Below are 21,969 nucleotides of genomic sequence, written 5' to 3'. Positions count from 1 at the left end.
TGAGGTTGGCCCAGTATCGGGCAGTGTTTCATTCTGCTGTGCATAAGGTCATTATGAGTCGGTGCCGACTCGACGGTACCAAACAACAATTTACTTTGAAAAAATTTTTTTAACTGAATACCCAAAGTTGACAATGAAATGAGCCCAGAAACCACTATTTAGAAAGCAAACTGGTCCCAATTCTGTTGGAAAGCAATTTGGCCTTTTAACTAGTTACAGTATTTCTATAGTTAACTATAGAAAATTAAAAGAAAAATGGAATCAGGATTGAAAACAATTTCATTCTGTAGAAAAGCAGCACACATCTGTGCTTGAGGATGTTTGTGGGGAGAAAAACACTGAAGAAAAACAACCAATAAGAAATCAGTAATGCCTACCCAGATCATAGAAATAAATCACCCTTATTCATTGCTTCTTTTCCATAGTTGTAAATTTCTTACAGAAATAGAAAGGTTTTTAAAATCCGCTTAATATATGACTGCTCTTTGACCCAAGTCAAATTTGTGCTATAGAAGCATCAAAATGCTTGCAGCCCCCTTCATATAAAAGTTATTAAGTTAGCTGTTGGCATCATTTAAGTAGATAGCAACCAGTGTTCAGGTTTAGAAAGCAGATGATATTTGAGGAGAAAAGCAAACACCCAATTAGCGGATGAAAAAGTGGGGGTTTTTCCTCTACAATGTGGGCTTGGTCTCCCTGTGTCTTTGAGTGAGGTTCATTTAATCTTTAAGCTTTCCTGCTTACTATGAGAGAAGTACACCAGGAATTCACTAAGTTGCCTCAAACTTTAAAATTCTTGGAGCTGCAAAAAGTAGATAAATATAGGAAGGCCATCACGATCCATGACTGACTTCACAAAGTCATGCCATTCTTTGGAAAGCACTCCATCCCTGGGGATGCTGAAGCTGCTGGGATAAGTCTCATACTTGGAGAACTGCTGTCTCCAACAGCACGGTGACTTATGGTCCACATACACCAACAAGAAGAATTTTAAGAACTTCCCATGAGAAGCTCCAGCCTATAAGAAAAAGGTGTGCCACAAACTGATAAGGAACTAACTACTTGCCAAAAAGGTTAATGATGCAAACCCACCCAGAGGCATATTGGAAGGAAAACAGATCAGGCAATCTGCTTCCAAAGTCAGTCTTGAAAACCCTAGGGAGCAGTTCTACTCTGCACACACTGGTCAGCATGAGTCCAAAGAAACTCCACAGCAACTAGCCACACGTGCGCAGGTGGACCCATGATGATTCCGAGGTAGAAAGAATGAATTCTCACCTTCCAAGTGGGAGACCCAGTTAGATTCCCAGCCAGTGCACCTCCTCCACCCTTCAGTGGGTGGAACTTTCAGACTAAGAAAAAAGGTCTGAGGATCTAGTTCCAAAAACCAGCCAATGAAAATCCTGTGGTTGACAACTCTGAGATCCATACTAATCATGGGGCTAGGCAGTGTTGTGCCCAAGGTTAACATGAGTCAGGGCGAATTAGACAGCAAAAACAACAACAAAAACAACCCCTATAGAAACAACACAATACAGCAGTTATATAGGAGTCCTGGTGTGGCGCTGCGGGCTAATGCGTCAGACTGCAAAGTCATTTGAACTGCAAGGTCAGTGGTTCAAGCTCACCAGCTGCTCCTTGGAAACCCTATACAGGGTGGCTATGGGTCAGAATCGACTCAATGGCAGTGAACAACAACAGAGCCAGATTGCCTAGCTTTGGATCCTGGCTTTACCACTCATTCATTAGCTGTGTGGTCTTAAGCAACTTACTCACTTCTCTACTTCGATAACTTCATGTGTAAAACAGAGATAACTTTTTCCTACACCCGCAGGGAAACCATCGTCTTCCTATCTCCTTCAACTCTTCAGTTCTAGTAGAAGAGTCTATCATCCTGCTTGAAGGAAAACATCTGCCTACTTCCAAGTTGGAATCCTGGTGTGGCACTACAGGTTAATGCACTGGACTGCAAGGCTGGTTTGAACTGCAAAGCCGGCAGTTCAAGCTCACTAGCCGCTCCTCGGAAACCCTATACAGGATCACAACAAGGGCACTTAACAACACTTTCAAGTTCAGTGCTTATCCTACAGCGCCACACCAGGACTCTATTTACTAAGGTAACCACATCCATATTCCGTCTTTCTCTGCCCCCTCTCCCTTTAATAAATGGCCACCAGAGAGGTGTCCTTCAATACTGGATTAATTACAAAACAAGACTAGAGTGGAGCTCTAATCCCCTTGGGCTCTCCTGAGTTTCCCCATTTAAAAAATAAACATGTGAAATATGGGGGGAAAGAGGAAAGGGCAGAGATCAATAAACAAAAGGTCTAATTATCAACCAAGTGTGATTAAAGTCCATCTGTCACAGATTGTTGTTGTTGTTGTTAAGTGCCATGGAGTTGGTTCAGACTCATAGTGACCCTGGATAGGGTTTCCATGGAGCAGCTGGTGGGTCTGAACTGGCACCCTTGTGGTTCAAATTGACTTTGCCATCCAGTGCATCATTCTGCAGCGCCACACCAACTCCACCTGTCACAGACACTAGCTAGAAAACCTTCTTTATGATGCTTCACCTCTGAACATTTGCACTGTTTCCCCGTGTGTTTTAAGACCATAGGACTCCTTGTCAGAACTACCTACTCCAAGGCCAGGGATGGCTTCTCAGAGAGCTAGAGACCCGGGTCAGTTCGCTTTCCACAGGTCTCTGAGACTGCAAACGAGAGCAGTCCTCACAGTTGTAGGTGAAAATATTAGTAACAGGGAAAAGAGCTGGTCAGAGATATACTCGTCTTGCCTATGAGTGTTCCAGTCAGAAACAAAACGTGGAAGCGGATTTTTTCAAGAGTGTCCGTTCTGTAAATGATTTAAAAGATAAACTATGATTTAACCACATGAAATTTGCCACAACAACGTTCCACTACACACACACACACACACACACACACACACACACACACACACACACACACGGACACAGAGAGAAAACCACATGGCAGAGAGTGAGACAAGGCAGGAGCTCAAAAGGAGGTGGGAAGCAGCTGTCACATAACGAACATCGGAAGGGGTGGGGACGCTATTAGGGAATGGTGCTGGTCCAGGACACCAATTAGGCTTTGAGTCAGATTAGATAGAGGCAACTGTTCATAAACTGCGTATTTATAAAGGTGAGGTGAGTGTAGTTTTCGTTCAAAAAAAATTGAGAATCCTTGAGTGGCACTTGAGAGGGTGGGCGTTTGGGGGTTCCAGGTTGTGCTCCCCTGCGGACTGAAGGAAGCCACTTTGGCAGCCTCGGTTCTCTGTCTCTCCATCTCCTGTTCCCGCTCCTCTGCCCGGGCACTGAGGGATGATGGGGCCGCGAGACACTTCAGGAAGACAGGGTGACCTGCAAGTGCCCTGCGGCCCCAGGTCCCGCAGCCACCGGTCCTGTGTGCGGGGGCGGAGGCCGGCAACACGAGGTCGGCCGTGAAGGCCCATGCGGCGGCCACAACGCGGCAGGAACCCCCGGTGTGGACAGATGGGATCAGGCGGAAACCACTTCTCTCGCTCCGATCTCCGGCCACCCAACCCCAAAGACACCGGTGGCATCAGGCACGAGCCCGGGCAGAGAGCTTCCGCGGATGAGGATGGCTGATCAAGGGAGGAGAGGAGCGGATTACACCCTCGGGGACAAGCCTGGCGGAGGCGCGGCGGGGTCGCGACGCCCAGATTACTCACCAGAAAAACACGCGCGAGCAGAGGTTCGCGCCCTGCAGCGGATTGGGCTTCACCTCCGGGTACACCGGCAGCATCTTGCGGGCTGGAGGCGGGCGGGGAAGGGTCCCGGGCCAGGGGTCGCACGGCCCAGACAGCGGTAGCCGCTACTGCTGCTCCTCGGCAGAGCCAGGAAAGATGCTAGAGCACCGGACGCCGTGCGGGTCCGCTACAGCGAGAGCCCGAGAAACACCCGCTTCCGGAAGCCGGGTGCCGGCGGCACGCCCCCGTCCCCGCCTCCCGGGGCCGCCTGGGGGCTGCCGGTGACGTGCCGCAGCCGCTGCCTCGAACCCGGGGATGTCGCTCTAGGTCAGAAAGGTGGTGCAACTGGGAGAAATAGCTGCTGGTCTCACGTTGCACAAAAGTGCGGAGGTGCAAGTCCTGGAACGCAGCCCTGGATCCACGCGCAGGTGGGAGGCGAGGAGGAGCGAGCTGGCGCCGCAGGATGGAGGTTAGGCAGACATAGCGGGGTGGAGAACCCGACGCCACTAGCCCGCCCCTTGGAGGCCTGGCGACGCCGAGGCACCCACGTGTTGGGACCTGACTGCAAACTTTGCGAAAGAGTTAAAGATCAGAGCCAAGGCAACAAAACCGAAGGCTACGAGGGGAGGTGCTAGTTCTCGCTTCCCCAGCTTCTTAGAAACGCCCCCTCGGCTGCCAGTTTCTAAGGACTGGAGAAAGTTACCAGACCGCTTTAGCAGCCCGCCACTTGGGCGCATGCCTTCATCAGGACCAAACATGGGTGCTGTGGGAGGTTCCTCAAATGTGCCTGCCAAACATTTGACCTCAGACAACTCAAGGTTTTAGCAGATTATCTTTATAGAGCTGTAAAACCTAAAGAAATACAGCTAATAATATTTGTTGTTGTTGATGTGTGTTCAAGAGACAATTAGAAGACCTCAGATGATTTTGGAAGAAGTAAAGGCTGTCCACCTCATGTATTAGAGGGTGGACTTCTCGGATATTTTCGCTGCTCTTTTGGATTGAGAAAGGGAAGCTATGAGAGAGAGAGAGAGGTGGTTTTATGATTTCTCTCATCTGGCCTTCACAGCCTCGCAGAGTAGCCGTAGATAAAAAGAACATAAGTTATAGAAGGCCAGTAATGCATACTTTTGGTTACCTCACCTCATTTTAGCTAACAAAGCCCTGTTGAATAGCTATGTTATAGAGGAGAAAGGTAAGGATCAAAGAGACAACTTGTCCAAGATCTAAAAATAAAGCTGTGGTTGAGTTCCGACTCCCAGTGACCCCAAGTGTTACAGAGTAGAAGTGTAATCCTGGTATGGCGCTGTAGGATAATGCACTGGACCGAAAGGCCAGTTTGAACCACAGTCAGTGGTTCAAACCCACTATCCACTCCTGGTAAACCCTATACAGGGTCACTATGAGTCAGAACTGACTGGAAGGCACTTAACAACAACAGTCTTTACAGAGGAGTCCAGGTATGGTGCTGTAGGATAAGCACTGGACGGCAAGGTCGATTTGAACCTTAAAGTCAGCTGTTCAAACCTACCAGCCACTCCCCGGAAACCCTATACAGGGTTGCTGAGTCATAACCAACTCAATGGCACTTAACAATAAAAGCAACAGTCTTTACAGGAACAGATTGTCAGGTCTTTATACCAAGGCCTCGCTGGAATTCCAACCTTTCGGATTAATAATCAAGGGTCGACCATTTGTGCCACACAGGGACTTTCAGCCTTCTTAAAAGTGAAAGAATGATGAAACTGAAGTCGAGGCTGAGAATGGTCAATCTGGCTGGTGGATGAAAAGTGGCCAGAAGACACTTGTTGAATGAGAGCTTCTAAGAATGAATAAACAAAATCACGGTCCAACTTTTGAATGTGCACTCGTAAGTCTTCACTGATGTGTATGGTTACCTAACCAGCTCATTGACTTTGCTTCCCTTTAGCCCTGAATGAAGAAAAATAACAGGTTTCAAGTTAATGGTGCTTGAAGCAAGATAACATTATTATTAAAAAATTTCTCATGTACCTTTATTAAATCTAATTAATAATGATTTTTAAAGAAAGCCACAGTATTAGAAATTGGCAAAGAACAAGGTACCAGGAATTGATGGAATAAAAATTTAAATCTTTCAAGAAAGTGAGGCGGCACAGGAGGTACTCACTCATCTCTGCCAAGAAATTTGGAAGACAACTATCTGGCTGACTGATTGGAAGAGATTCATATTTGTGCCCATTCGAAAGAGAGGTGACCCAACAAAATGCAGAAATCATCAGACAATCTCTTTGATATCCCATGCGACTAAAATTTTGCTAAAAGTAATATAGAAATGGCTACAAGCATACATTGACAGAGAACTTCCATAAGTTCAAGCCAGATTCAGAAGAGACCATGGAACAAGGGGATATCATTGCTGATGTCCAATAGATCTTGGCTGAAAACAGAGAATATCAGAAAGATGTTTACCTGTGCTTTATTGACTATGCAAAGGCTTTCAATTGTGTGGATCATGACAAGCTATGGACAACATTGCGAAATATGAGCATCCCTGAACATTTACTTGTGCTCACGAGGAATCTGTACCTGGACCAAGAGGCAGTTGTTTGAACAGAACATGGGAATGCTGAATGGTATAAAATTAGAAAAGGTGTGTGACAAGGTTGTATTCTTTCACCATACATATTCAGTCTGTATGCCAAGCAAATCATCCGAGAAGCTGGGTTCTATGAAGAAAAACATGGCATCAGGATTGGAGAAAGACTCATTAACAACCTGCGATATGCAGATGATACAACCTTGCTTGCTGAAAGTGAAGAGGACTTGAAATATTTACTGATGAAGATCAGAGAGCACAGCCTTCGGTGTGGATTGCATCTCAATGTCAAGAAAACAAAAATCCTCACCACTGGACCAATAAACAACAATCTTTTCTCAACAGAGAAAAGATTGAAATTGTCAAGAACTTCATTCTTTTTGGATCAACCATCAACACTCATGGAAGTAGCAGTCAAGAGATCAAATGACGTATTGTATTAGGCAAATCTGCTGCACGAGAACCTTTTAAAGTATTGAAGAGCAAAGATGTCAGCTTGAGGACTAAGGTGTGCCTGGCCCAAGCCATGGTATTTTCAATAACTTTATATGCATGCGAAAGTTGGATAGTGAATAAGGAAGACTGTAGAAGAATTGATGCCTTTGAGCTATGGTTTTGGAGGAGAATACTGAAAGTGCCATGGGCTGCCAAAAGAACCAATAAATCCGTTTGGAAGACGTGCAGCCAGAGTGCTCCTTGGAGGTCAGGATGGCCAAACTTTGTCCCTTATACTTTGGACATATTGTCAGGAGGGACCAGTCGCTGGAAAAGGATATCATGTTTGGTAAGGTGGAGGGTCAGAGAAAAAGAGGAAGACCCAGTGAGATGGATTGGCCAAGTGGCAGCATTGATGGACTCAAGCGTGGTAACAGTAGTGAGGTTGGCCCAGGATCAGGCAGTGTTTCATTCTGCTGTGCATAAGGTCGCTATGGGTCAGTACCGACTCAATGGCACCTTACAACAACACACTAGTAACAAATTTTTTTTGTGAAGGCTGTTGGATAAGAATGGTAAAATGTTCATTTGGGGAAGCAGGTAATGGGATTTATTATGCTCTTTTCTTGATATTTTATGTACTTTTGAGAATTTTCATCACAAAGCGAAAACAATTAGAACCAAGTGGTTTAGAAAAGGATATTCCTCAGTGTTCAAATGGTAAACACACTAACAGAAAGGTTGGCATTTCAAATCCACCCAGAGATACCAGGAAGAAAGGCCTGATTATGTACTTCTGAAAAAGTCAGCTATTGCAAATACTTTAGAGCACAGTTCTACCTTGACACACGTTATCAACCATGAGTTGAGAGCAGCTCCATGGTGACAGGTATTAGAAGCTGAAATTATTTTGTTTTCAGTCTTCTGAAAAACAGTTTCATTAATGAGACTAAGAAAAACTATATCCATTCCATTTTTTATTGTTCTTTGACCTCATTTTCAAATAAGGCAGTTTATAAGCCAAAAACCCTTCTCTGATTTAGTTCTCTTTCAAACTCCCTAAATTTTCTAATCTACTAACTTGAGATGTAACTCCTCAGTTACCAGTTATACTTGGAAGCAGAAGTATCTGCTCCTTTGAAGTCTAGAGACGTCTTCCCTTGTCAGATTATGCCAGACCTCTCTGCTTCCTGATAGTGTCTCAGAACCAAAGCAGTCTCAAAGGGCCACAATGCTCAATCCCTTCAACTTCAACTTCTGCTGACTCTTTTTTTTTTTTCTTTTTTTTCCCTAAGTTCCTTTTGAAACTTCTTAACATTCTTCTCTAAACTGTCATGAATTTGGTTTTAGAGGCAATACTGAAAACTCTTGACTGGGGTCAGAGGACAGGGTTCTAAACTTTCTATACTTTTACCTAGTCTTCCTGTTTCTTAGTTTTCTCAGGAGACTAAAAATTCCCATTCTTCCTGCTTCACAGAGTTATTATGAACCTTATGACTTGTGAATATATTTTGTAAAAACCTATGATATATAAGAAACTTTGGTGGTACAGTGGGTTAAGCATTTGATTGCTAGCCACGAGGTCAGCAGTGGAACTTACCAGCTGCTCCCACAAAGATGTACCGACTCAGAAACCCTGAGGAGCACTTCTATGCTCTCCTATTGCTATCAGTCAAAATTGACTTGAAGGCAGTATCATCTCAAAAGGTCTTGACGCGTAACTAAAAGGGGGAATAGTTAATCCTTCATTTCAGGGACGGACGATCCCAGGACCATCAAGAAGGAAGAGCGTGAGTGGAGTGTGAGATCCTACCTAGAAAAGCAGCAACAGCAGGGACAGTGGCAGAGACGATGGCATGGAGAGAGAAAGCAGCTGCGGCCTCTAGGCCCTTGGACTGAGAAAGGCTATGCACCTGAAGGCAGGAGACTGACTGGCAGAGTGTGCCCTTAGTACTTTTAAATGATTATAGATTTTTTGGTTTGTACATGTGCATCCATTCGTTTTGCTTTGTTCACTTGTGAAATTATCAGATGTCAAAGGGAAGCCATAAGGAGGAAATAGGACACTGTTATAGCAGGGAGGTGGTTGGCAGCATTGAGATGAAACACAGCATATAATTTGATGAATGTAAAATTGATGGTCTTGTCTGTTAACCTTCACTCAATTTGCCTTAAAAAGTTTTTTAAAAAATAAGACAGGTCTTAAAGAATCAGAATTTCACCAGGTGGTCGTGTGTCAGGAGGGGTGAAGATGTAGTTCCATGTAGAGGGAAAGGCAAAAGGAAGACACCACCTTGTCTAAGATACCTTGTTAGGAAGCAAGATGATTTTGGGGTCAGATTGAAAAAGGCTCATAGGCCACCCTAGGGAGATGGGGCTATATCCTTGCAACAACAGGGAATCACGAAAGGTTTCTATGTCTTGGAAAGATAAAGCAGGCATCTATGTGAAAGATGGGTTTAGAAGACACTGAGGATTTGTGTGGCACTGCGGGCTAATGCACTGGACTGCAAGGTCCGTTTCAACCACAAGGTCAATGGTTCAAACTCACCAGCCACTCCTCAGAAATCCTATACAGGGTCGCTATGGGTCAGAACTAACTTGACGGCACTTAACGACAAAATGAAGGTACTCTACAATAAAGCAGCAAAGAACTGGAACCTGGCAGTGAGGATGGAGAGAAACACCGTCAGCAAGAGAAATCTCTGAGGGAAGACTCACTTGTTCCTTTTTACTTTCAAATGTGGCAATTATAAGTTTTGGGGGAGCGTGGTAGCACAGGACAGTGAACCATAAGGTTCAAACTCACTAGCCACTCCCCAGAAGAAAGATTAGTCTCTCTGTTCCCACAAAGGTGTACACCCTGGTAAAACCCTATACAGGGTCTCCCTATGATGACACTTAACAACAGCTATAAGTTTTTAAATGATACATGAGCCTTACATTGAATGTCTGTGGACAGCAGTAACCAACTAATGGCCAGACTCTAACCCTGAGTTTCTCTCTCACTCACGAAAGCAAGTGAGCAAGTTATGTTCTTATAAAAATAGCCTTGAATGTGCTTTCGTTTATATGAAGAAGTTAGTCATCTCAGATTTCAGATTTTCATAGTTTTATTAGTAACAAATTACATGCGTCATACTTCTGAATTGATCTCAGTTATGTATGTTATGACCTTGACATAGAGAACCACTGATGTAAAAAAAACAAAAAACTAGAAAAACTGCTTGCAAATGTTTGAGTCAGAATATTTTATTTGGCATCCTTTAAGATATAATAATATTAGAAATTGAAGCTGTTTTGTTTCAGTCTTTGAAGAAACTATTCTGTTATTAAGGTGAGTTGTCCAGAAACTGCTAAAAGTTGACTATAGTATCCTCAGAATAGGACACACCTAAAGTAAAGAAATCTCTGCCTCTACTGCATTCACAGTCTAGAAAAAGAATAGATGAAAATAAAAGTATATGTAAATTTCAAAATCCATCCTGCCAATCATATAATCCTTTTTGAAAGGTATATATACATACATATAACTATATATATATATATACATATAACTTTATATATATATATTTATAACTTTATATATATATATATATGAAGTTTCTATAAGATTTTCATAAAAACATTACACCCAATGTTAATAAAGGCAAAGCGTAATAAGCACTGTAATTAGTAAAAGTATAAATTATGAATCAGTAAAAGTATAAATTAGGAATTGATTTTTTAGAAAACAATTTATCAATACAGTATTTCTTTAGAACTTTAAACATTCATCTTTAACTTAAAAAAGAATCATTAAGGGAAAGAAGTCTTGGATAGACATTGATTTATATATAAATTTATTTGTGTGCTAATATCAGGACAGTGCTTATTATAGTAAAAAAATAATAATAAACAGCTAAACATTTGGCAATAATAAATGATTAAGTAGGTGAGTCACTTTTGAACAAGTGTTCATTGAACACCTACTGTAAGTCAGGTACTCTTCAAGGTATTGGGGATCACTTGTAGGCAACATAAATCAGATCTCTCATGGTGTTTTCAAGTAGGGAAAGAGATAGTAAAGAAACTAAATGATTGCAGGTTGTGATGAGAACTATGAATAAAATAAATAGGCTGATACAAAGCAGTACTTGGATGTGGCAGGGGGACCTTGATTTAAACTCCGTGGACAGGAAAGTCTACTCAGAGAGAGACTATAGCTAAACCATGACTACTAAGAAAGAGCCAGCCTTGTATAATCTGGGAGCAGAGTGTTTCCAACCATTGGAACATAGTTGGTTGCTAATGACCTTAATGAGGCAACAAGACCAGAAGTGGTATGAGTTTGGATGGTGAAGCAAACAGGACAGGTAATGGGTAGAGAGACGAAAGTTAAGCAGAAGTGGACAAGTTGATCTTGAAGCATCTGTAAAGCATGAAAGGAGTCCCTAGATAGGGCAGATGGTTAATGTGCTCAACTGCTAACTGAAAAGTTGGAAGCTCAAGTCTACCAAGATGAGCCTTGGAAGAAAACTCTGGCCATCTCCTAGAAACATCTGGCAATCCGTGATACTTTTAGTATTCTTCTTTAACACCATAATTCAAATGTGTTGATTCTTCTGCAGTCATCTTTATTCATTATCCAATTTTCACATGCATGTGAGATGATTGGAAATACCAAAGTGTGGGTCAGGTTCACTTTAGTCATCAAAGTGACTCTGCCCTTGAACCTTTAAAGAGGTCTTGTGCCACAGATTTGCCTAATGCAATATATCCTATGATTTCTTGATTGCTGCTTCCATGAGTATTGATAGTGGATCCAAAATGAAGTCCCTGACAACTTCAATCCTCTCTCCAAGCACTGGACTACTAACCTCAAGGTTTGTGTTTCAAACACACCAGCCACTCTTTGGAAACCCTATACAAGGTCACTATGAGTCAGAACCAACTTGAAGGTCAGTAACAACAACAGATGGAATAAATATGAAAGGATACAACCCTGGCACACACCCTTCCTGGTTTTAAACCATTCAGTATCCCCTTGTTCTGTTCCAATAACGGCTTGTTGGTCAGCTACAGGTTCCTCATGAGCACAATGAAGTGTTCTGGAAAACCCATTCTTTGCAATGCTATCTGTAGTTTGTCATGATCTACACAGTCAAAACCTTTTCACTATCAACAAAGCACAAGTAATTTCTGGTATTCTCTGCTTTCAGGCAAGACATCAGCAGTGATATTCCTAGTTCTGTATCTTCTGGGAGTCCTGGTGTGGTGCTGTGGGTTAGTGCACTGGACTGCTAAGTCAGTTTGAACTGCAAAGCTCGTGGTTCAAGCTCACCAGCCATTCCTCAGAAACCCTATATGGGGTCGCTATTGGGTCGGAATCAACTTCGATGACACTTAACAACAACATATCTTCTGGATCCGACTTGAATTTTTGGCAGTTTTCTGTTGATGTACTGCAAAGTTCCAACCGTTTTAAAAATCTCCTCAGCAGAATTTCACTTGCATGTGATATTAATGACACTGCTCAATGATTTCCACATTGCATTGGGCAACCTTTCTGGAATGGGCACAAATATAGATCTCTTCTAATCAATTGGCCAGATCTTCCAAATCTCCTGGCACAGATGAGTGAATGCTTCTAATGTTTCATCAGTTGTTGAAAGATTTCACTTTGCATTCTGTCAATTCCTGGAGCTTTGTTTTCTCCAATGTCTTCAGTACAGTACTTCTTCCTTCAGTACCATTGGCTCTTGATTATATGCTACCCCTTCAAATGGTTGAATATCAACCATTTCTTTTTGGTACAGTAACTGTATTCTTTCCATCTTCTTTTTTGTGTTTTCTGCATTATTCCATATTTTGTCCATAGAATCCCTCAGTATTGCAACCTGAGGCTTAAATTTTTTTCCCTCAGTTTCTTTCAGCCTGAGAAATGCTGAGAGTGTCTCACTTTTGGTTTTCTAACTCCAGGTCTTTGCATGTTTTACTGTATACTTGACTTTGTCTGCTTGAACTGCACTTTGAAATTTTCTGCTCAGCTCTTTTACCTCCTCATTTCTTCCATTTGCTTTAACTTTTGTGCATTCAAGAGCAAGTTTCAGAGACTCTCTGACATCATTTTGGTTTTTTATTTCCTGTCTTTTAAATGATCTTTTGCTGTCTTCTTATATGATATTCTTGATGTCATCACATGACTCTCTGATCATCAGTCATTAGTGTCTAATGAAGCAAATCTGTTCTTGAGATGGTTTCTAAATTCAGGTGGCATCTAGTCAAGATCATACTTTGGCTCTCATGGACTTGTATTCACTTTTTTTCAGCTTCAGCCTGAACTTGAATATGAACAATTGATGGTCTGTACCACAGTCAGTCTCTGGTCCTCTTTTGGCTTCTGATAGTGAGCTTTTCCACTGTCACTTCCCACAGATGTAGTCAATTTGATTGTTTTCCATCTGGTGAGGGATAGGTACATAGTTGCTTTTTCTGTTGTTTAAAAAAGGTATTTGCAGTGAAAAAGTTGTTGGTCTTGCAAAATTCTATCATGTGATATCGAGCATAATTTCTACCACCAAGGTCATATTTTTTTAGCTATGATCCTTTTCCTCTTTGCTTCTAACCTTTGCATTCCAATCACCAATAATTATCAGTCCATATTGAGTGCATGTTTGATCAACTTCAGACTAAAAAAGTTGGTAAAATTCTTCAATTTCATCATCACTGGTTTTAGTAGTTGGTCCATAAATTTGAATAATAGTGGTATTAAGTGGTTTGCCAGGTAGGCATATGGATATTATCGTATCACAGAGAACACTGTACTTCAAGATAGATCTTTAAATGTTCTCCTTAACAATGAATCAGCACCATTTCTCTTCAATTTGTCATTCCTAGCATAGGAATGTCTGATTCAAAATGGCCAATACCAGTCCATTTCAACTCCCTAATGCCTAAGATCAGTCTTTTTTATGCATTCCATTTCATTTGGACAACTTCAATTTTCCTAGAGTCATACATCATACATTCTGTTTTACAGTGATTAATGGGTGTTTGCAGCTGTTTATTTTATTTTATTTTATTTTGAGTTGTGCCATCAGCAAAAGAAGATCACGAAAGCTTTACTCCACTCATGTCATCGTGGTCAACTCTACATTGAGGAGGCAGCTCTTCCTCAATCATATTTTGAGTGTCTGCCAACCTGAGGGGCTTATCTTTTGACACTGCGTCTTACAATGTTTTCCTGCTTTTCATAATATTTTCATCTTCAGGTACTATGTCTGACAGTCTTCCATTGATTTTCATAATGTTTTCAGTGGCTAAACATTCAGATATAGTGCACTTCTCCTTCTTCCTACTGTGTCTTAGTCTGGAAGCACTGCTGAAATCTGCCCACCATGGGTGACCCTTTTGGTATTTCAAATACCAGTGGCATAGTTTCCAACAAAACAGCAACATGCAAGCTGCCACAGTAGGACAAACTATTAGACAAATGGTAGAAAGCCTGTGATAAAGGTAAAATAATTAAAATAATAGTTTGGCCCCTACAAAGCAGCATAACAAAATAGACTCCAAAATTAGACACCTGTACAAAAAGGGATTTTGTATACCATAAGGCAGCAATTCTAATTATTGAAGAATGGATGCTGCCTTAGGCCGAGTTTTCTAGAGAAGCAAAACCAGTGAAACCGATATATAGAGAGACAGAGAGAGAAGTTTGTTGTCAAGGAAATGGCTTACAATTGTAGAATCACAGCAGAAGAGAGAGAGCGATCCTTTTCTGCATGTCCATTGTATTGGGAGCAGGCCACGCACCCAAGAATACTACCTTTCAGTTGGTTGGCTGCTTATGACCACTCAACATAGAGCTATCTCTGCCTGTATCAGGAAATCACTTTGGAAATAAGCACATCTCAACTGCTAAATCGCTGGAAATCCTGGCCTAGTCAAGTTAACATGAAACCCTATTACAGGTGCATTATACACTAAATGTATAACTGAGTAACCATGTGGAAACCATTAAATTTGAAAGATATGTCAAACTTGATACCAAAAACAAAACAAAAAAGCATCTAAACAGGTGATTCCTCAAAAAGTTCAAGGTGGAATTATCATATTACTCAGCATGCCTAAGTATTTACCCAAAACAATTGATAACAGAGCCTCAAATAGATACTTGTACCCAGAGGCTCTGGTAGCGTAGTGGTTACGAATCGGGCTGCGAACCGTAAGGTCAGCAGTTCGAAACTACCAGCGGTTCTGCGGGAGAAAGATGAGGCATTCTGCTCCCATAAAGATTAACAGCCTCGGAAACCCTGTGCAGGGTCGCTATGAGTCGGAACTGGCTCCATGGCACATAACAACACCCAGAGGCTTATAGCAGCATTAATCACAATAGCTGATAGATGGAAGTATTATTCATCAATGAAAGAATGGTTTTTAAACGTGGTTTATAAATGCAGTGGAATATTATTCAACCGCTAACACACTGGACTGAAAAGTTGGTTTGAACCACAAGGCTGGTAGTTCAAGCTCACCAGCTGCTCCTTGGAAATCCTACACAGGGTCGCTGTGGGTCAGAACTGACTCAACAACACTTAACAACAAAAACAACAGCATATGAATTCTACAACATGAGTCATCCTCAAAAATATTATAGTAAGTGAAAAGGAGACATAAAAGGATTTCATTATATGAAGCTTCCAGAAGACATTACAGTGATTCCAAAGACACATGAAGATGCCACAAGAAAATGAGAGACTAATATTCCTTACAGTTACAAAAATACTCAACACAGGTTAGTAAAATAAATTCAACAGCCTGTTAAAATGAATTTAATTTTAAATACCAATTTTTCAAGAGAATATAATCAATATGAAACCAACTAAGAAAGTTAGAAAATATTCAAAATAACAAATGTTATGGAATATGTTTATGTAAAACTTGTACATAAGAGACTAAGTAAAAAAGTATTGCTACAAAATCATAGAAACCTTTATTAAATAAAAAGATCAGAATGTGAAGGTATTATTTCTCAATATATCCTCCATCTAAGTCTCTACACTTCTGAAAGCAACAGTTTCATCTCTCTAACCCTTCCCCAAAGACTTCTATCATCACAGATTTATACCATGTCAAAATGACAGTTTTGACATCTCAAGGGGCTCAAATTGTATTCCTTTTAAAAGGAATACAATACAATTCTTTGAGTTTTGAGAACCAAAAAGAAGTCTGAAGGGCCATAATCAGGGTTGTAGGGTAGTAGGGTAAGGTTTCCCAACAGAATTCTTCTAGGCCAACCCTTGCTACCCTCAAGGAATGAGCAGGTATATTGTGATGGGGGGAAAATTTCTCAGTTCAACTTTCCTGGTCTTTTTCTTATCAAGGCAATTTTCCGTTTTTCTTAAAACTTCTTCCTAATAAAGCTTCCATGATTTTCTTGTGTTCTTTGGGAAAATCCATCAAGATTATGCCTTCAGACTCCCAAATAAAAACAGGCTCCATAACATGCTGATCTGACCTCTCTGCCTGGAATTGACCTGGCCAGCAGAATCCCTTGAAAACCACTGTTTTGATTTAACATTTTTTTGAAGGCATGCTAATGAAACTACGAGATGCTTACACAAGCTTTTCTTGGAATAAACTCAGGCCGTGTATGAACTAGAACCCTAGCAAAATGCTTTTTGTCTTACCCTTTGATATCTCTGGGGAGGTAGGGAATAAAATAGGGTATAGGAGAGGTATACAATAGACTTTAATTGATCCATGGTGAATGGGTGCTTCAATGTTTGCTATAATCTCTATATGGTCTTGATATACTTAAAATTTCTTTATAAAGTGGTCAAATAAGGAGTTTCTCATGAATGTCATAAATGTACATCTATAAGAAGAATGGGAACATTGATGACACCTATAAAAAGAATGAGAAGTTCTGGTGTGACACTGTAGAGTCAGCACTGGACCATTAACAGCGGGAGAAAGATGAGGCATTCTGCTCCTGTAAAGATTTACAGCCTCGGAAACCCTGTGCAGGGTCACTATGAGTCGGAAACGACCCCATGGTACTTTATAACAACAAGAACAACATCTGATGTTATACAAATGTATTGTTTTGGTTTAGGATAAAATTTCCACAGACAGCATTATACAATGAATGTTCAAAGACTGTATCTCAAATGCCCTAATAATAAGTGAAAGCTGTATTTGCAGATTCAGAACTCAACATCACATTTTTTTTTTCTTTTTTAATAAAGAAACTTCTTTAGAGCAGTTTTGGGTTTACAAAAAAATTGTAGGAGAAAGTACAGAACGTTCCCATACACTCTCTCTTCCCTGCATGATTTCTCCTATTATTAACATCTTGCATTCATGTGGTACATTTTCACTATTGATGAATCAGTATTGGTGCTTTATGGCCAATTAAAGTCTGCAATTACATTTAGGGTTTATTCTTTGTATTATTTAGTTCTATGGGTTTTGACAAATGCATTATATCATTTGTCCATCATTACAGTATCATGCAGAATAGTTTTACTGTCCTTAATATTCTTTGCTGTTGTTAGGTGTCTTCTAGTCGGTTCTGACTTAGCAACCCTGTCTTGGGTTTCAGTGGCTATAAATCTTCATGGGAGCAGAAAGTCTCATCCTTGTCTCTCGTAGCCTCTGGTGGGTTTGAACTGCCAACCTGTGGCTAGCAGTCCAGTGCTTTTTCTGCAGTGCCCTCAGGGCTCTGTGCACTTACTCACCTCTGCGTCTCATCCTGAACTCCTGGCAACCATTGATCTTTTCTCTGTTTGTATAGCTTTGGCCATTCCAAAATGTCATGTAGTTGGAATCATGCAGTATGTCAGAGTCTTGTATTTTGATCATAAAGAATGCATCAGTTAACTAAATAATTTAATTAGAAATACAGTTATTTTATATAATTGGTCAGCCAACAGTCTGTTGTGGAGAGGGGTCTTCAAGATTTTTATTGGGGAAATGAAGATTATTAGAGAAATTGAATGCTGGTTGTGCGGATCCTTGCCTAAAGCCTCTGAAGGAAGACAATAGTGTAACTGGTCTGTGGAACACAATGAGAAGTATTTGCTTTTCCTTCAAAGAGATGGTTTAAGTCTGGAAGACAACAAAAAGTGAAGTGACAAGTGAACATTCCTGTGGCTAAGGTGGCTCAAAGGCATCTTAAGAATGCCTCTCAGTACTGTAACACTTGCAGGTACCCATGATAGAATCTCCTTCTTCCCTGTGCCAAATTTCCAGTGAAGTGTACTCATCAGATAAGTTGCCACGTGTGCATTTTTTCCCCCTCAAAATAAAAAAGGGCTATTTAAAGCTTGGAGTCCTGGTGCAATACTGTGGATAAGCACTGGACCGTGAGTTGGTTTGAACCGCAAGGTCGGTGCTTCAAACTCACCTACTGCTCCTTGGAAACCTTTTACAGGGTCGCTATGTGTCTGACTCGATGGTACTTAACAACAACAATTTGATATTTTGAACAGTGCCTGAGGAACAAACATCTGAGTCAAGATAGAGGATCCATCTGAGGAGGCAGCACCTCAGGAAAAAGACTCTGGAGAAACAGCTCAAGCCCCGGAAACGTACAGAACTTTGGTGAGAGTTCCCCACTTAGAATCCAAAGAACAGGGACGCTCCAGCTAATATCTGGGTTGTTATTGTTGTTAGGTGCCATCAAGTCGGTACCGACCCATAGCGACCTTATGCACAGCAGAAAGAAACCCTGCCCGATCCTGGGCCAACCTCACTATTGTTGCCACGCTGGGTAACCTACATTAAGTTACAGCGGTTCATTTTTGTCTTAACTGGCCTATATACAGGAGCCCCAGTGGTTAAAGCACTCTTTCACCAAAAGGTTGACATTTGAAACCCACTAGCTGCTCTGTGGGAGGAATATGCAGCAATCTGCTTCCATAAAGATATACACCCTTGGGAACTCTGTGGGGGCCATTCTACTTTGTCCTATAGGTCACTGTGAGCCAGGGTCAACTCAATGGCAATGGTTTTAGAGACCGTATACATTTTGAAATACAGACAGTCCTCAGGATTACTAACATCCAACTGATGGAGAACATCTAAACCAAACCCAAACCAAGCCCACTGCTGGTGCATCAATTCCGAATCACAGGGACCCTAGAGAACAGAGAGGACAAAGTAGACTTGCCTCCCGCACCCCTGTCCAAGGACTCCCAAGGTTGTAAATCTTTACATCAGCAGACTATCACATCTTTCTCCCATTCAATGGCCAATGGGTTAAAAAATCAAGTTAAGAAACAGCGTTTTAACAACTGTACCACCAAGACTCCTGTGAGCAACTCCCGTTGCTATTGTTAAAGTGCAGTCAAGTGGGTTCCAACCCATAGTGATCCTGTTACAGGGTTTCCAAGGAATGGCTGGTGAGTTTGAACCTCTGACCTTGTGATTCAAATCCACCTTGCTTCCAGTGCTTATCTTTCAGTGCCACACCAGGACTTCACAACACCCACTTGCCCTTTAATGTTATGCAAATTTCCCATCACTTTGAAAACAATGAACCCACTCCTACTGGGAAGAAATTCTTCATCAGAATCACCCTCACTTGCTGCCTGTGCAGTGTTTAAATCTTTTTGAAAAAGGCTTCAAGCCTCTTCTTATACTAACTCAAAAAAATCCCTACTGCCATCCAGTCCATTTACTGCTAGAGACCCTATAGGACAGGTTAGAACTGTCCATAGGATTTCCGAGGTATTTCCGGGGCTGAAAAGCTTTAAGGAAGATCTCCTGTGGAGTGTGCATGGATTTGAACTGCCAGGAGCAATCTAGCTGTACTTCTTGCAAGTCAGATTTATTTGTTCTTTTTGCAATCCAAGGTACTTTCAATATTCTTCACCAACACTGTAATTCTAATGAATCATTCTTCTCTGCTCTTCCTTATTCACTGTGCAGCTTTCATATGCATATGAAGCAATTAGAAACACCAAGGCTTGGGTCAGGCTCAACTTAGTTTTCAAACTGACATCTTTGCTCTTTAACACTTGTATTGCAGCAGACTGCTCAATGCAACGCGTTCTTCGATTTCCTGACTGCTGTTTCCAAGAGCATTTGTTGTGGATCTACATTAAATAAAATCCTTGACAACTTTACTTTTTTCTATTTATTATCATCTTACTTATTAGTCCAGTTGTGAGAATTTTTGTTTTCTTTACATTGAGTTGTAATCCATACTGAAGACCACAGTCTTTGATCTTCATCAGTGTTTCAAGTCCTCTTTGCTTTCAGCAAGCAAGGTTATATTATGTGCATTCAACAGACTGTTGATGAGTCTTCCTCCAATTCTAATGCCACGCTCTTCTTTATATAATCCAGTTTCTCATATTGTTTGCTTAGCATACAGATTGAATAAGCATAGTGGCAGGACGCAACCCTGACACACTCCTTTACTGATTTTAACCTGTTGGTTCCTGAAGCTGGCAAATCCAAAATCTCTATGTCAGGCAGCAGTCTGAGGAGGACGATGAGATGGATGCAGGACTGGAAAGAGTAAGTTTTGTCAAAACACTCACCACCAAGGAAACACTCCTTCTAATAGGTTTTCACATCAGATCACAAATGGAGGATGGTTACATCATGTCTATAAATCACTAAGACACATAACATTAAAGGTTGCAGCTGTTTCTGGTCATTTGTTCTTTTTTATGCATTTTAAATCAACAATTTACTCAAAAACAATTCTCTCTAGTATATATTGGGATGATGATGAATATCTTGCCATTGTTACAATATTGAGTCTTTCCATCCATGAAAATAGCTCTCCATTGAATTGGATATTTTTTTCAATAGTTTTATAGTTTTCTTTTTAAATGTCCTGCATATCTTTTGGCATGTTCACTTCTAGAAATAGTTTTTATTTCAATAGAAAATGTTTTCATTTTCTTAATTGATTTCATTTTAATAGTATACTTTATTGTTATTGTTGAGAATATACGAGGTAAAACAGACTTCTATAATTCAGCCACACTGATAATAGTCTTTAAATGGCACAATCACTTTCACCCTCCTTTTCTGTGTTGTTTCTCCCACATTTGCATCAACTTACTCGCCCCTCCCTCTCTTTGGAATGGGCACAAATACGGATCTCTTCCAAATCAGTTGGCCAGGTGCCTGTCATCCAAATTTCTTGGCATAGATGAGTGAGTGCCTCCAGTGCCGCATCACTTTGTTGAAAGATTTCAATTTGTATTCCATTAATTCCTGGTGCCTTGTTCTTTGCCAACATCTTCAATGTACCTTGGGCTTCTTCCTTCAATATCATTGGTTCTTGATCATATGCTACCTCTTAAAATGGTTGAACATCTACCTTTTATTGTTGTTGTTATAGTGATTCTGTATTTTCCTTCCATCTTCTTTTGATGTTTTCTGCATCATTCCATATTTTGCCTATATAAAACTTCAATATTGCAAGTTGAGGCTTGAATTTTTTTATTCAGTTCTTTCAGCTTGAGAAAGGCTAAGCATGTTCTTCCCTTTTGGTTTTGTAACTCCAGGTCTTTGCACATTTCATTATATTTGACTTTGTCTTCTAAAGTTAACCTTTGATATTTTCTATTCAGCCTTTTTACCTCCTCATTTTTTCCATTGCTTTAGTATCTCTACACTGGAGAGCAAGTTTCAGAGTCTCTCTCTCTTTTTTTTTTTTTAATTAAAGATTTTCATTGTGGACTGAGTGAAAGTTTACAGGCCATATAATCAGTTTTACATTAAACAAATCATATACCTTATTTCATTACATTGATTATAATCCCCTCCATGCACTATCAGTTAACAGTATTTCTATCCACTTTAGCTTTTTAAAAAACAAACAAAAAAAAAAACACTTTACATCTCCAAAGAGCATATTCTGCAAGTTTGCCTCCTGGCCACCAGCTCTTAATCCTTCTCTTCTTAGTCCATAAATCTAGAGTCCTTAGCCACTCCCCCTCTCCATGCCCTCATCTCTGCCTCCATCTCTGGCGCTGCAGCTTCTCTGGATAAGGTCCCGCATTCTGCTTGTGCGTTCCTCTCTTGATGGTCCTAGGGTCCTCTGTTTCTGGACTGTAAGATTAAAAACTCTCCTTTTTTTGTTACAAAACTTCTACCTTTACAATTGTGACAGTCGCGATTAGTCATGATAACACTTATTCACTATTGAATCTTATCCCCATCTCTTTTCACCAGACCCATCTAGACAAGATGCCAGCTATTCTGTCCCC

The 21,969-nt window shown here is 40.9% G+C and overlaps 1 protein-coding gene and 1 pseudogene across 1 annotated transcript in view; both read right to left on the bottom strand.

Moving 5' to 3' along the window:
• ABCC4 (ATP-binding cassette, sub-family C (CFTR/MRP), member 4) overlaps window positions 1-3,788 on the bottom strand; it is a 357,151-nt gene extending 353,363 nt beyond the window's left edge. The window contains exon 1 of the mRNA XM_006832001.1: window positions 3,715-3,788. Within this exon, the coding sequence (XP_006832064.1) occupies window positions 3,715-3,788 (74 nt within the window). The remainder of the gene's footprint in view (window positions 1-3,714) is intronic.
• A 131-nt stretch (window positions 3,789-3,919) lies between these two features.
• The window catches only part of LOC102835243, a 92,625-nt pseudogene continuing 74,575 nt past the window's right edge, over window positions 3,920-21,969 (bottom strand).

This window comes from Chrysochloris asiatica, unplaced genomic scaffold, assembly GCF_000296735.1.
Source record: "Chrysochloris asiatica unplaced genomic scaffold, ChrAsi1.0 scaffold00005, whole genome shotgun sequence".
NCBI classification, from domain to species: domain Eukaryota; kingdom Metazoa; phylum Chordata; class Mammalia; order Afrosoricida; family Chrysochloridae; genus Chrysochloris; species Chrysochloris asiatica.
This window is presented reverse-complemented; position numbering and strand designations above follow the sequence as displayed.